The following is a 16,571-nucleotide window of genomic DNA, read 5'->3' as shown; positions in this document are numbered from 1 at the left end:
GCGCAAAGGAGCAGAATTAGAGAAGCGCAGACATCTCGGGGTTGTCTGCTTGAACAGAAATGTAGGGGCTACTATTCTTTAATGCACAATAAACTTAATTCATCACCTCAAATTGCTACCATAACCAGTGGTAGGTCAGTTACCTCCAGTAATTTATTTAAATGTTATATTGCTTAAAGTACTCTCTTTATAAACAATCCAAGTTTGGAAGGACAAAATCTAAAAATTATTGATTCTCATTTCAAGTGGCCAGCAAATGATAATTTTCCACATGCTCACTTTTAATTTACTGAAATCCTAGTGACAGCACTGTGGAAGATATCATTTGGAGAGGTCTCCTCCTCTGAACTGGAAAGTGGAAAAGAACACACACCAACATTAAGAGCTGCTCAATCAACTTTCTGTGCTGGTTTGAATACTATAGTACCTGAGGTAGGACAACAGTGTTAGCATTGCAATTTCTTGCAACTTAACCAACACAACAAACTCTGTACTCACCTATCCGGAAGTGGTCATCAATATTGCCAGCAAAAATAGCTTCATAATCTTCAGGTCTTTTTAGATTTGGTGGCTTGTCTCCTGGATTAGAGCCAAATTCATCCTTAAATCTCCTCTTGTTGCTCACTTCCAGCTTGTTTTTCATGTCAAGAAGACCAATCAAAGTATGTACCACTCTTAAAGCAGATTCTCTAAATGGCACCACAATAAGTACCTGCAAGTTACACAAATATTTTCTTTTTAACATTTAACGTTCTTGTTTTTTTTTTAATTTAGCCTATCAATTTCAACTGCGGGTCACCTACATCTTACATTGCTTGAACACTTGTAAACAATTTCTTTATCTTTATATTCACTTTACTGTTGAAGTCATTAACATTTCATGGACCTCATTAATTTTGTAAACTGCAACAAACAGATTCTTTACAAACGAGCTTTATTTAGGCACCAACAATCCGGCCTACTCTTTCAGATAAATATTTTATCCTTTAACAATCATTCAAGAATTTTTAAGTGTTACAAATTAACATTTGGTTGGTCTTAAACATTACATTGCCACACGTTATAGTAGAGCAACCCGGTCCATCAATTTGATCAGGAAATGTGATAAGTCACAGAGATCAATAAACAAACAGCAGGGGAAGTATGGTGGTAGATAAACAGTATCATGCACTACTGGTCAACTATGAGTATAACAAAAATCTTTTTTTTTTTTACATTATTTTTGAAAAGAGTACACAGCCCAATGGGTAATAAAGAGCCATGGGTCCCAATTCGATTGTTACCCAGTAACTCTGGCAGTAAAGTAGATTTGTGTGGTAGCTAGGCAAGAACCAGATCTGACTCAATTGCAACACCCGCTACAATCAAATAGACTGCCGACATTCATTGTTTTGGCCGATACAAATAATAGTCACTTGGGGAAATACACTGGAGCGCTATGACACCATAGAACTTCAACTCTCAGAATCAAATGCCTTTAGGAGAGAAGGAGGAAACAATAAAAGTGATTGATGCAAAAAATTGTCAGTTAAAGCACTGGGAATATTCAATACTAGCCCTTGGATTTGTACTTACACAAGAAACCAGAAGAAGATCTATGCTTATGTATGTGACTATTTCATTTGCATTGAATACTTTAGGTTTGTGTTTCTATAATTGGAGGTCTCAATGTTCAACGGTCCAGTCAAGCACACTGCATAGGGTTCTTGGGTTCAGTGACTTTACATTTACAAGATCTTTTCAATTATTTAGAAAATTAAATTAACAAAGTGAATTCAATGTCAGCTCAACTTCTGCATAGTTATATATATTAAGCTTTGTTCTAATTTAAAAACAAATGAAATTAAATCAAATAACATTTCATTGCAAGGTAACTAGGTTGTTTAAAATATTTGATGTAAAATAAATCCCCTTACTAGTACAACAGAATTTCAATCCAGCAACTGCAGGAGCACTAGCTTTTAATTAGACTGAGCTAATGCTGGAAACCATCTGAACACAAGAGAGAGAGGGTGTAGTCAAGATACAAGATCAGGTAGAGAAGATTAAGAACTAGAATGGAGTGAGAAACTTGGTGGCAGTTACATATACAGTAGACAGATGCAAATAATTTATCTTTTGATTTTGTTGTAGCTAACACAAAGCTACTCGTCAAACCATATGGCAATTTTTCGAATTTGTGCTTCCGATGAGGAATCGTGCCTGCTGCAAGTGCATATTGGAAATTTGGGCATGTACTGCATGAGGAAAACATGCACGATGAGCACCTGAATTTCTGATATGCTCTCCGGTTCTCCATGGGAGAAAATCAGAAAATTTCTACATGCAGCACAAAAACCCAAGAATGAGAAATAAGATTTAATATAATTCGCAGTTCCTAATTGGATCAGAAAAAGTAAAAGCGATTAAGGATCATTTTTAAATCTGGGCATTTATGAGGCGGGTAGTAAAAGAAAAGCAAAAGCTTAAAAGAACCTTCTGTGCAGGTGCAGGGCATCAGTTGGGAAAAAAAGACACAATCTGGTGTGTTTGAGTCGTCAATGTCACTCACTGGGAGGTAAACAAGAACTTTCTTTCTCCACACATTTTTAACCTAAAAAAGGTTCCCGACATGATTGAAGGAAATGGAAGTATTAAAGTTCAAACACAGCAATATCAGACATCAAGCAGAATAGTCCCAGTTGGAATACAGTGGTAAAGCAATTTGACTGGAGTTTGCTATCAAAGTTTGTAGGGTAACATTTGTTTACGAATGGCCGTGGTTTTATTCAAAAAGGTTATTTCCCATCATTTTCAGGTCTTTCCCATATTACACTCCATCTAGGTCGGGTAAATGACCTGCCCCCAAACCTCTTGTGATAGGTAGGGGGTATGCAAAAATACTTAGCAGACTCACCCATTTCTCTCCATCTTTTTGGAGCCCATGGCCTTGACACCCTCAAGGAATGCAGCTAGACTTCTGTGAAAATTAGAATGGAAAAAAGCACATCCTAGCACCCATCAATAGCCTGGGGTTGATAATGCAGTCTTGGCACTGTGATGGAGACTCATGTGAATGGCGAGCTGGTCACACTTGTGCCCAATGAATTGACCACACTAATAATAAAGTCAACTCATTTAGATATTTTTGTCGCAGCCCCAACTTCTGGATCATTGTGTGGGGGGGGGGGGTCAGGTCAGGATGTCAGGTGCCAGCAGTAATTGAAGCATGTTGCTGCTCTTGAAATGCTACCTTTTTAGAGGCACAAAGGGCTCTTTTAAAATCGATCATTGGACGCAAGTAAAAGCAATGGCCCTATTATAAGGCCATACTGGTGTAAATGTTTTAATTTGCCCCCCCGAATCACATGTTGGATAGAGGCCCCTTAATTTGCAACATGTGTGGTGTCTGATGAGCTTTGAACACAGGTTTCTAGCACACAAATTACTTCCTGCCTACAGTTCCATCACTGATCGCATTGGGCATTATGTAGGTCTCAGGCCTCCACAGCAGATTATAGGCAGCCCCGGCTTAAGTGCCGCCGAATACATTATTGGTCCTCTGTGACAACATACCACATGAAGACTGGTTCCACCAATATTGACATTTAGTGAAGTTTCAAAAAGGCGTTTATTTAAAAATACACACCAATATTTCAGCATTTATAAAAGTGCGTGCAAATAACCCACAGCACTGTTATCATGTTGAAATATTCCTTACCTTGGGTCTTGTAAGTCCTTGATCCCTCAAGTCATCATCAACTTCTGCCTTCCGATCTCGGTACTGTGCATTGTTGCTCAGCACCTGTGAGTTTGCTTTCAACACATGATTTATCACATGTAAGCAATAGGCATGGCGAACTTCTTCTCCATTTCGAATAGCTGTTCTTTCTGGATAATACAAGTCCTTGTAACCATTCATTATACTGAAGAGTCCTTGTTGTAATGGTGTGAAAAATTCTTGTTGATTCATTTGACCTTCTTGTGAAAGGAGCTGACCATTAACCTTAGGCCATGTTGTTTCTAGAGGTTTATGCAGATGGAGATTTTTCAAATCTTCACCCGACAATTCTTTGATGAGAGTGTATTTTGGTAGTGGACTGGACCATACTAGCTGACCAAGAGTAGTCCACTTGTAAAAAGACAAAAATTTAACAGTGAGATATGGGCTTGGAAAGAGCCTGTTGAAATACATTTTAATTATAGCTGCTAAAACATAAAATCACTACACAAAGGAATTCAGCACAAAATTTCTGCCCATTTCCGACTAAAATGTTACGGTTTTCAAATAAATTTATTGTGCATACACAGCCAATTTAAATCCTGCAACCTCAAGATTATATTTTAAAAGTGTTTAATCACTGAATACAGAAACATATTTAAAAAAAACATGACTAGTGGACACCAGTAACTGGGGCTGGGAGCTAGCCATTTCTGCATGCAAAACTGACAAGAGTGTACATCTCCAACGCTGTCAAATGTGTTGTGCTAACAGTTTACATATAATCTCTAGTTCCAATGGGTCCAAATTTCCACAACCCCTTTTTTCGGCGCACTCTCCCGAGATGCGCTGACTTTGTGCGCTGGAAACAGTGCCGAAAAACTTACTCACGATTCTGGCCGCTCTGCTGTGTGTCCCGGGTCCTGGCGCGGCGCTCCTCGTGGAGTGGGGTGGGGCGGAGCTACAGCCTTGCCCCGAAAACAGTGCCGGCAGCTGCGCGCGTGAGCAGTAGCTCCGTCCCTTGATAATGATGATGATGCCTGCAGAACGCATCCAGCCCGTATCCCAGGCCAAATGGCCTGCCGCACAGGCCGGCCGCTGAGGGCTGCAAGAAACAGGTTGGTGCGACTGAGTTTTGATCGGGGCGATGGGGGGGGGGGGGGAGAAAATAAAAGAGGTTGGTCATCTTTGGACCGAGGATAGCATGTCGTGTAACAACATCGCTTGCCATGCTGGGCTGGCTTTGCGTTAGTTTGGTTGGGTGGTGATCTTGTCATGTTAAAGAAGCACATATGCAGTGACAGCCATGTGCTTAATCTACATCCCATCCTATGTATCAATAAATAGCCAGCAACATGCAGTTAGGTTGTATTACAAATAATGTGTCAGTAGGCAAAAAGGTCAAAGGGGAAAAAATTCCCACCCGAAAGACGGTGGGTCGGCAGCCGCGTTCTCCCTCACCTATCCCAGGCCATAGGTAGGATTGACTTCAGCTCTTTATTTGTTAATTTAATTATTTACCTCAGTTCTTTAGTTTTTAGTGAATGGTTATTACTGCTTGTGCTTTGTTTGGTGCTTGGTGGTGCTTGAAATGTTGTTTAGGTGCAGGGTTCCTTCTATTTTATTTGTTAATTAATTGCTTATTACTTTTTGTGCTTTATATGTAGTTACTTGCATCGATTCCTTAACCGTAAGTAAGGTCTTTCTGTGCGGACAAAAGTGAACACATACGCTGCCGTAAGTTAGTTTAGTACAACTTTTTTCTGGCCAAATTAGCATAAATGGTGTAAGTGGCTGGGAACGCCCCCTTTTGAAAAAAAAACTGACCCAACAAAAAACCTAACTAACTCACTTACTTACACTGGCGCAAATTAAATGGCCATATTTGCAACTTAAAAGATACACCAGAAACATCAAGTTACACCAAAAAAACGGTGCAATTCATGGGGAAATTTGGGCCCAATGAGTCAGAGCTACAAATTTAACTAAAATTGAAACTATTTAAGTATATTTTACAGCAAATAGTAGACACTGAATACTAGCAGTTAGAGCCAAGTTATACAAATCCAATGATGCAGAATAACTGCCTCCTTAGCATCAAGTCCACAGAAATTATTCATACTAACCCCATTTTTTTGGTGGGGGTGGGAGAATATATACATCAAATATCTTAAGCCGTAAACACTAAACACCCGTAAACACTAAATGACAAATCATCCTCCAGAAAACTGAAATGATGGAGACTAACCATTTCAACTTCGAGAATTCAAAGGCTAACTAATTTGTTGACAATTACCTTGGACTGCGTTATACTTTTAAATCTTGTTATCGTTTTCACATCGTCATCCTCTAGTTCTGTGTCCATATGTTGCTTAAATGGGTCTGAAAGGAAAAATTATATTGCTTTAAACAAAATTAAAGAAAACTTTTAATGTTCAATACACATGGATTTCTATAGTTCAGCAATGCGTATGAACTATCCAGCTAATACACTGAAATGGAGTTATTGAAACAATGTTAGGTTATTGTGGCTGTTCTGTAGATGCATGGTGTTCTTAATACATGTCATTGGTTGAAGGATGTGTTTCAGATCTAAACAGCCAGTTTGATCTGGTCTAAACACAAAACCTATGACTGAACCATTACCAGGTGTTCTCTTTAATTTCAAATAAACTAGTAAAGTTAAAGATTCCAATGAATCTCTATGGTAATCTTTGATAATCTTAACTAATCGGAAAATGAATTGAACCACCAAAAAACGAGCTTTGCAATTTTGGCAATAGTTAGTTTCCAAGAATTATGCATTCCCGTTATTCTGGACAAAAAGTTTTTTTCTAAAAAAGGTAGGACTCCTCCAGTCCACCTCACCCCTGACAAAAAGGTAGCAAGCTCATGCCAAGGTAAAGATTCACAGGTGTGGAACCATCAGTCTTCTGGTAACTTTTTACATAGAATATACAGCACAGAAACAGAGCATTTGGCCAACCAGTCCATTCCGGCATTTATGCTCCACTCCTCCCATCCTTTCTCATCTAATACTATCAGCACAGCCCTCTATTCCCTTCTCCCTCATATGCTTATCTAGCCTCCCCTTAAATGCATCTATACGAGTCACTTCAAACCACTCCATGTGGTAGCGAGTTCCACATTCTCACCATTCCCTAGGTAAAGAAGTTTATTTTCAATTCCCTATTTGATTTCTTGGTGATTATCTTATATTGATGGCCTCTAGTTTTGCTCTTCCCCACAAGTGGAAACACACTGTCTACTCTATTAAAACCTCTCATAATTTTGAAGAACTCAATTAAGTCACTCTTCAGCCTTCTCTTTTCAAGAGGAGACCAAGCCTGTTCATCTTTTCTTAAGTATAATCTCGTATTTCTGGTTTCATCTTTGTACATTTTTTTTGCATCCTCTCCAATGCCTCCATATCCTTTTCATATGGCGACCAGAACTGTACACAGCATTCCATGTGTGGTCTAACATAATGTCTCTACTTTTTAATTCTATCCCTCTAGAAATAGACCATAGTGCTTGGTTAGCTTTGTTTGAAAAGACTATGACATCATTTATATAGTGCCTTTCACGACTACCAGATGTCCAAAAGCACTTTACAACCAATCAAGTACTTTTTGAAGTGTAGTCATTGTTGTAATGTAAGAGTGGCCTATTTAACCTGTGTCGCTACTTTTAGTGATTTATGTATTTGTACCTCACGTCCCCTTGCTCCTCTACCCCATCTAGATTCTTATTTTTCTAAATATGTGACCTCCTTACTTTTCTTACCAAAATGTAATACCTCACTTATCGGTCGGTGTTGAAAATCATTTGCTAATGATATACCCATTCTGCAAGTTTATTAATGTCTTCTGGTGTTGCCATTGTTCATTTGAAAATGTATCCAACAAGCATTGTCAAACTACCTGAATATGCAAGGTATCAAAGCCAAGCTTAATCCATCCTCACCCAATGTTCATACACAAATGCTTTCCAGCAGGATCACTGGATAGTGATCTGAAGTAGCCAATTTTTGTTTCCCCACCCCAGGAATGTTTAAACAAATTGTAGCACTCCCATTGTTGCCCTTGCTGAAATCAGCTAGCTCTTGTAGGGACCATTCTGCTCTGCAAGGTGCAGTAGAAACATAGAAATTTACAGTGCAGAAGGAAGCCATTTCAGCCCACCGTGCCCGCGCCAACCGACAAAGAGCCGCACGGCCCTTGGTCAGCAGCCCTGAAGGTTACATGTAAACCCATGAACAATGGTAGAAAGGTAAAGAGCACCGAGCCCAAGCAGTCCGCCCCACACAACTGCGACCACCCTTTACACTGAAACATTCTACACTCCGCCCCAACCATGTGATCTCCTGGGAGAGACAAAAACCAGATAAAAACCCAGGCCAATTTGAGGGGAAAAAAATCTGGGAAAATTTTTCTCAGACCCATCCAGGCGATCAAAACTAGTCCAGGAGATCACCCTGGCCATATTAGATTTCCTGCAGTACTCATATCTGCGCTGGCCAACAAGAGGTTATCCAGTCTAATCCCAATTACCAGCTCTAGATCTGTAACCCAGCATGCTACGGCACTTTAAGTGCCATCCAACCATCTTTTAAATGTGGTGAGGGTTTCTGCATCCACCACTCTTCCAGGCAGTGAGTTCCAGATCCCCACAACCCTCTGCGTAAAGAAGCCCCCCCTCAAATCCCCGCTGAACCTTCCACCAACCGTAAAACTATGCCCCTTCTTAATAGAGCCCTCCACCAATGGAAATAGGCCCTTGCTATCCACCATATCCAGGCCCCTCAATATTTTGTATACCTCAAATGAGGACTCTAAACCTTCTCTGTTCCAATGAGAACAAAGCCAGCTTTCCAATCTACTACACTAGAACCACACAGCTATTTGAAGAATCTCCCAAAACTTCCCTCAAGGAATTATTTATCCCATTTCTTGTGCCATGAATCTTCACAACTCAGGATGTAGGTAGGAGACATCCTTCCAAATATTCCTGGGCAATCCCTCCACTCACTTTAATAGCCTCTGCTTGCTTCTGCCCCATGATGGCACAGAATAACACTACTGATGTTGGTAACTATGTGGAAGCATCACAATACAAACTTTCTTTTCACTACAAATACAGGTCAGTGATAGAAACATAGAAAATAGGTGCAGGAGCAGGCCATTCAGCCCTTCGAGTCTGCATCGCCATTCAAGATCATGGCTGATCATGCAACTTCAGTACCCCACTCCCCTTTCTCTCCACACTGCCTGATCCCCTTGGCCGTAAGGGCCACATCGAACTCCTTCTTGAATATATCCAATGAACTGGATACTTTCTGTGGTAGAGAATTCCACATGTTCACCACTCTCTGGGTGAAAAAGTTTCTCCTCATCTCGCTCCTATATGGCTTACCCCTTATCCTTAGACTGTGTCCCCTGGTTCTGGATTTCCCCAACATCGGCAACATTCTTCCTGCATCGAATGTGTCCAGTCCCATCATAATTAGATATGTCTCTATGAGATCTCCTCTCATTCTTCTAAATTCCAGAGAGTATAAGCCTAGCCGATCCAGTCTTTCTTCATAAGTCAGTCCTGCCAACCCAGGAATTAGTCTGGTGAACCTTCGTTGCACTCCCTCAAAAGCACATCTTTTCTCAGATTAGGAGACCAAAACTGCACACAATACTCCAGGTGTGGCCTCACCAAGGCCCTGTACAACTGCTGTAAGACCTCCCTGCTCCTATACTCAAATCCTCTCGCTATGAAGGCCAGCATGCCATTTGCTTTCTTTACTGCCTGCTGTACCTGCATGCCTACCTTCAGTGACTGATGTACCATGACACCCAGGTCTCTTTGCACCTCCCCTTTTACTAATCTGTCACCAGATAATAATCTGCCTCCCTGTTTTTGCCACTAAAGTGGATCATCTCACATTTAGCCACATTATACTGCATCTGCCATGCATTTGCTCATTCACCTAACCTGTCCAAGTCACCCTGCAGCCTCTTAGCATCCTCCTCAAAGCTCAGCTTAGTGTCATCTGCAAACTTGGAGATATTACATTCAATTCCTTCGTCTAAATCATTAATGTGTATTGTAAATAGTTGGGGTCCCAGCACTGAACCTTGCAGCACCCCACTAGTCACTGCCCGTCATTCTGAGAAGGACCCGTTTATTCCCACTCTTTGCTTCCTGTCTGCCAATCAGTTCTCTAGCCACGTCAATACATTACCCCCAATACCACGTGCATTAATTTGCACATTAATCTCTTGTGTGGGACCTTATCAAAAGCCTTTTGAAAGTCCAAATACACCACATCCACTGGTTCTCCCTTGTCCACTCAGTTACATCCTTAAAAAAACTCTAGATTTCCCCTTCATAAATCCATGCTGACTTGGACCAATCCTGTCACTGCTTTCTAAATGCGCTGATATTACATCTTTAATAATTGATTCCAGCATTTTCCCCACCACCGATGTCAGGCTAACCGGTCTATAATTCAGTTTTCTCTCTCCCTCCTTTTTTTAAAAAAGTGGGGTTACATTAGCTACCCTCCAATCCATAGGTACTGATCCAAAGTCCATGGAATTTTGGAAATTGACCACCAATGCATCTACTATTTCAAGGGCCACTTCCTTAAGTACTCTAGGATGCTGACTATCAGGCCCTGGGGATTTAACAGCCTTCAGTCCCATCAGTTTCCCCAACACCATTTCCTGACTAATAAGGATTTCCCTCAGTTCCTCCTTCCCGCGAGACCCTCGGTCCCCTAGTATTTTCAGCAGGTTATTCGTGTCTTCCTTAGTGTTCAATTGGTCTGCCATTTCCTTGTTCCCCATTATGAATTCACCTGACTCTGACTGCAAGGGGCTTACATTAGTCTTCAGTAATCTTTTTCTCTTCACATATCTATAGAAGTTTTTGCAGTCAGTTTTTATGTTCCCTGCAAGCTCACTCTCATACTCTATTTTCACCATCCTAATTAAACTCTTAGTCCTCCTCTGCTGAATTCTAAATTTCTCCCCCAAGTCCTCAGGTTTGCTGCTTTTTCTGGGCAATTTATATGCCTCTTCCTTGGGTTTAACACTATCCCTAATTTCCCTTGTTAGCCACAATTGAGCCACCTTTCCTGTTTTATTTTTATGCCCTTTGTCCTTTTAGAATTATGTTGTAATGTGGCCCTTTTTGGATTTCTCTGCCCTCCACTCTTGCTTTTCTCCTTTCTACCCCTTTTTTACTTCCCTCTGCCTCCCTGCGTAGGTTCCCATCCCCCTGCCATATTAGTTTAAACCCTCCCCAACAGCCCTAGCTAACACTCCCCCTAGGACATAGGTTCCGGTCCTGCACAGGTGCAGACCGTCCAGTTTATACTGGTCCCACCTCCCCCAGAACCGGTTCCAATGCCCCAGGAATTTGAATCCCTCCTCCTTGCACCATTCCTCAAGTTATGTTTTCATCTGAACTATCCTGCAATTCCTACTCTGACTTGCACGTGGCATTGGTAGCAATCTTGAGATTACTACTTTTGAGGTCCTACTTTTTAAATGCAACTCCTAAGCTCCCTAAATTCAGCTTGTAGGACCTCATCCCATTTTTTACCTATATCGTTGGTACCTATATGCACCACGACAGCTGGCTGTTCCCCCTCCAGAATGCGCTGCAGTATAGATTGAAGCATAAAATTACAAAGATATTCATCCATTAAATGAATGAGCAAAAACTGACAAATGGATTTCAATGTAGGCAAATGTGAATACATCCACTTTCAGATTTTGGTGAAAAGCTAGAAACAGTGGAGGTCCAAAGAGACCAACAGTCCAGGTACGTAGATCATTAAAATGTCATGAACAGGTACAGAGAATAAAAAAGGCTAATGGAATGCTAGCCTTTACATCTAGAGGACTAGAATACAAAGGGGTAGAAGTTATGCTATAGCTGAACAAAGTCTTGGTTAGACCACACCTGGAGTACTGGGAGCAATTCTGGGCACCACACCTTAGGAAGGATATATTAGCCTTGGAGGGAGTGCAGCACAGATTTCCGAAAATGATATCATGACTCCAAGGCTAAACTACGAGGTGAGATTACACAAACTAGGGTTGTATTCCCTGGAATTTAGAGGGTTAAAGGGTGACTTGATCGAAGTTTTCAAGATATTAAGGGGAGCTGATAGGGTAGATAGAGATAAACTATTTTGGCTGGTTGGGAAGTCTAGGATTAAGGGGCATAGTCAAAAATTAGAGCCAGACCTTACAGGAGTGAAATTAGGAAACATTTCTACATACAAAGGGTGGTAGAAGTTTGGAACTCTCCTCTGCAAATGGCAATTGTTGCTAGATCAATTGTTAATTTTAAATCTGAGATTGATAGACTTTGTGTTAATCAAGGGTATGAAGGACTATGGGCAAAGGAGGGTATATGGAGTTAGGTCGCAGATCAGCCATGATCTCATTGAATGGTGGAACAGGCTAGAGGGGCTAAATGTCCTAATGCAAGCACACATGGAAATCAGCAAGTCCCACCTTCAGAACTGTTTACATAAGAAACTTTATCATTTTCATCTTCACTTCCATCTCCAATGAAATTACTTTCCAGACAGAATTTGGCTTCATTCTTTACATCAATGAAATCAGCTTCCAGGTCAGTGGCATTTTCAATTTCATCATCATGTACCAGCTCATCCTTTGCAAATTCTTTCCCTGCCACACTGATTTTGTTTTCAGTACAGGCATCACTGAATGCATCTGTTAACAGGAATTAAAAACCAAGGAAGAAAAACATTAATATAAAGGCAGATTATGATTTAATGATCAGAATATAAAATATTTGCAATGGATCTTAAATATTAACAGAATTTGCCATTTTTGTATAGGATACTCTTCTCCCATCCAGTCATTTAATATACAAGCAATAGCAATTACTGGCAAAATACCTCTCTCCTCTTGGGCATTTTCACTATCATCCTTCTCTTCCTCTTCATCACCTTGGTTCTCCTCCTCTCCTTCAAATTCACTTTCATTGTCACAGTCTTCATCCTCTGCGACATTTAAGGTGGAGCACAGATGTTGGTAGGCAGTCACCTGTTCAGAGCCAGATTCTGCATCACTCTCTGAATCGGACTGTTCTGAGCTGTCAGCCTGAAAATATATTTGAATATAAATAATCTGAAGAATATTTGTAGACACAAAGTGTTCTTCAGGCATTTCGTGTCACAGATTCCCCAGAAAAGGAATTCTTGACTTTAGTCCAACATTGGGAGATAAAGTCTAGGATCTTTTCTGAGGAACCATGAAAAACATTGATAAGCTGTAGTCTGTACCAAATATTTGAACAGACATAAAACACACAAATGTCATTAAATGTTATTGCCATTCTAAATGGTCGAAATGAGGCATACACCTGATACCAATAGTTTAGTATATACTAAAATACTGCTGAACAGCAAATGATTCATAACACTTATTTTTGTATCCCACTAGTCCCTAATATGTATTCTATTAACACATAGATTGCACCTATGTTTATGCAAGCTTTGTAAATGTATTAGGTGTTTTCAGAAGGACTTACAAATGCAGTTCCAGGTACTGTGATGTCCGATTCAGATTCTAGAACTGCAATGTTAAGAACTTGAGGCTAATTTGAAGAATGAGATTTTACAGAATTGTAAAATTTTAATGCTTTTATAAAATATTCCAGAAAATCTCACCATTAATAGTATTCTCTTTCACATTTTGGGGGAGGATGCATACTTAATTTCCAAGAGCAGACTTGAGCATATCTGGTGCTCAACAGATTTAGCTGCCCATCACTTGAACTGGCTGGACCACATCAAGCACAATTGAGTCTCAGTCTCCTCTGCCAAAACCACACACGACTGCAGAATCATCCTGGAGAGCAAAATTATCACTCCTCCAGTCTTTTCTCCACTACAAACTGCCTCCTTAAACCCCTCTCCGCTCACCACCAAGAGACTTCTTTGTCACCAAGATTGAGACCAACCATTCAGCTGCTTCACCACTTAGTCTGCCTGCCCCCATGCTCCCCCCCACCCTATCCATGAACCAACATTTTTCTCCAATTTCTCATCCCCATTCATCCCTCGCTAACCTCATCTTGTCCAAGAGACTTGCCTCATGCTCCCTTGACCCCATTCTGACTAAACTGCTGATCACCTCCCAACCCACTACCTTCTCTTCTTGGGCCCCCAAGATAGTTGGCGTTATCAATGGTTCCTGCTCCTCAGGTAGTGTCCTGGCTTTCAAAACCACCATCGCCGCCACCCTCAAAAATCCACCCTCAAGCCCTTTGTCCTTGAAAACTACTGTCCCATCTTCAACATCCCATTCCTCTCCAAAGCGCTTGAACGTGTTGTTGCCTTTGTGCCAACTGTCCTGCAATTCCATGTTTGAATTGGAAACAGGGTGCCATCCATACCATAGTACTTCCCTACCACAGCACTGAAACAACACTAATCAAAGTCACAAATTACATCCTCAGACAGGGATTGTGTGTAATTTCTTTCCCAACCTCCTAAACCTCTCTGCAGCTTCTGACATGGTTGACCACACCATCCTCATCCAACATGCGTTCACCATTGTCAAGCTCAGTGGGACTGACAGTGCACAGTTTCAGAATGGCAGGCAGTGACTAGTGGGGTGCCACAGGGCTCAGTGCTGGGATCCCAGCTATTTACATTTTACATCAATGATTTAGATGAAGGAATTGAGTGTAATATCTCCAAGTTTGCAGATGACACTAAGCTGGGTGGCAGTGTGAGCTGTGAGGAGGATGCTAAGAGACTGCAGGCAGATTATTATCTGAATGGCAGAAGATTAGGAAAAGGGGAGGTGCAACGAGACCTAGGTGTCATGGTACATCAGTCATTGAAAGTTGGCATGCAGGTACAGCATGCAGTGAAGACAGCAAATAGCATGTTGGCCTTCATAGCTAGGGGATTTGAGTATATGAGCAGGGAGGTCTTACTGCAGTTATACAGGGCCTTGGTGAGGCCTCACCTGGAATTGTGTGTTCAGTTTTGGTCTCCTAATCTGAGGAAGGACATTCTTGCTATTGAGGGAGTGCAGCGAAGGCTTACCAGACTGATTCACGAGGAGAGACTGGATCGACTGGGCATGTATTCACTGGACTTTAGAAGAATCAGGGGGATCTCATAGAAACATATAAAATTCTGATGGGACTGGACAGGTTAGATGCAAGAAGGTGGTTCCCGATGTTGGGGAAAGTCCAGAACCAGGGATCACAGTCTAAGGATAAGGGGTAAGCCATTTAGGACCGAGATGAGGAGAAACTTCTTCACTCAGTTGTGAACCTGTGGAATTCTCTACCGCAGAGAGTTGTTGATGCCAGTTCGTTACATATATTCAAGAAGGAGTTAGATATGGCCCTTATGGCTAAAGGGATCAAGGGGCATGGAGAGAAAGCAGGAAAGGGGTATTCAGATGAATGATCAGCCATGATCTTATTGAATGGTGGTGCAGGCACGAAGGGCTGACTCCTGCACCTATTTTTCTATGTTTCTATGTTTCACAGGGTCATCTGTTTCCAGGTGTTCAGTTCTATCTGTAACCAAGCTTGATGCTTGGTATATAAATAGTTGGGTGGAGAGATGGCCGAAAGCTTTGTGTTTGAGAAGCACTGTAATCAGTAGATACTAAACACAAAAAATAATTGAAACTCACCAGTTCAACAATTTGAGCTGGCACTGCTTTTTCAGAAACCCTGCAAAACAATACCCAAACGTTACAACACTGGCTACTGGCACTAGCCTATTTTTAAGACAGAATTTAGATTAGTACTTGTGTACCCACATTTTCTACTAGGTTAGATAAGTCTTTCATCGATAAATTTAGCAGTTGTGCAGAAACATTGTTGCCCCCAACATAAATGTAATGTTTTTCTATTGAAATGCAAAAACACAAAGTAAATGTATGAATGTACAGACACCAACAGCAATTTAAATCCTGAGTAGGTCAGAGGTTGGGTAGTTTGCAGTGAGTGGCTCACCTACAAAGCATAAGTGCGATGGAAATGCACTCCACTCCCTTAGTTGGGTACAGCTCCAACACCACCGAAGAGGTTAAACACCTTCGAGGACATAGCAGTCTGCTTGATCAACACCCCATCCACCACATTAAACATTCACTCCCTCCACCACCAGCATGCCATGGTTACAGTGTGTACTATCTATAGGATATGCTGCAGCAACTCATCAAGGCTTTGTGAGGAACACCTCGCAAACCCACAAACTCCACCTAGAAGGAAAGGGCAGTAGTTGCATGGGAACACCATCAACTCCAAGTGCACCATCCCGACTTAGACCTAGCATGGACTGCAGCAACTCGGAATGAGCAATAAATGCCAGCCTTACCAGCGAGACCCACATCTTCAAAAGTTTAGAAAACATTGGACCCGTGCTGAAATGCAGACATGGGGCAATGGGGCCTGCTAGAAAATCTCAACAAAAGTTGGACTTTTTACAGAGATTTAAACGTAGATCACCCCAAGGAGCTTCGGCTGAATAAAGGAAGATGCGCCGAGCTTGGATGGAAAGGTGGCCGAAAGCTTGCTCCAAGAGACGGGTGCCAGTTTAAGGTGATAGCAGACATACTCACTTATCGTGAAAGGGATGTTCCTCCCCGAATTCCCGGAGGTGTTTCATCTGTTTCTTGGTTAAGTTGCTCCCACTCTCCCGCGACCGTCCACTGCTCTTTCTTTTCCCCATTTCACATACCACACAACACACTTGTTCCAGCCAACTTGCTGGCGTCACTGAGCACCGCGTGTTTGCTGCGGATTTGATTGGACAATTTCCATCGGCTGGTCTGATTCCACCTCCCAATACGGCCTC

General features: G+C 41.5%; 1 protein-coding gene across 1 annotated transcript in view; it reads right to left on the bottom strand.

The window, feature by feature from the left end:
- The window catches only part of utp25 (UTP25 small subunit processor component), a 37,597-nt gene extending 21,108 nt beyond the window's left edge, over positions 1-16,489 (bottom strand). The window contains exons 1-7 of the mRNA XM_070888696.1: positions 16,336-16,489; positions 15,403-15,442; positions 12,636-12,840; positions 12,226-12,447; positions 5,997-6,082; positions 3,701-4,111; positions 499-712 (exon numbers count right to left, since the gene is read on the bottom strand). Coding sequence (XP_070744797.1) covers positions 499-712; positions 3,701-4,111; positions 5,997-6,082; positions 12,226-12,447; positions 12,636-12,840; positions 15,403-15,442; positions 16,336-16,445 — 1,288 coding nt within the window. The 5' untranslated portion in view covers positions 16,446-16,489. The remainder of the gene's footprint in view (positions 1-498; positions 713-3,700; positions 4,112-5,996; positions 6,083-12,225; positions 12,448-12,635; positions 12,841-15,402; positions 15,443-16,335) is intronic.
- Between the last annotated feature and the right edge of the window lie 82 nt (positions 16,490-16,571).

This window comes from Pristiophorus japonicus, chromosome 9 (assembly GCF_044704955.1).
Source record: "Pristiophorus japonicus isolate sPriJap1 chromosome 9, sPriJap1.hap1, whole genome shotgun sequence".
Classification (NCBI taxonomy): domain Eukaryota; kingdom Metazoa; phylum Chordata; class Chondrichthyes; family Pristiophoridae; genus Pristiophorus; species Pristiophorus japonicus.
The sequence above is the reverse complement of the archived record's forward strand: the minus strand, read 5'-3'. Positions and strand labels throughout refer to the sequence as shown.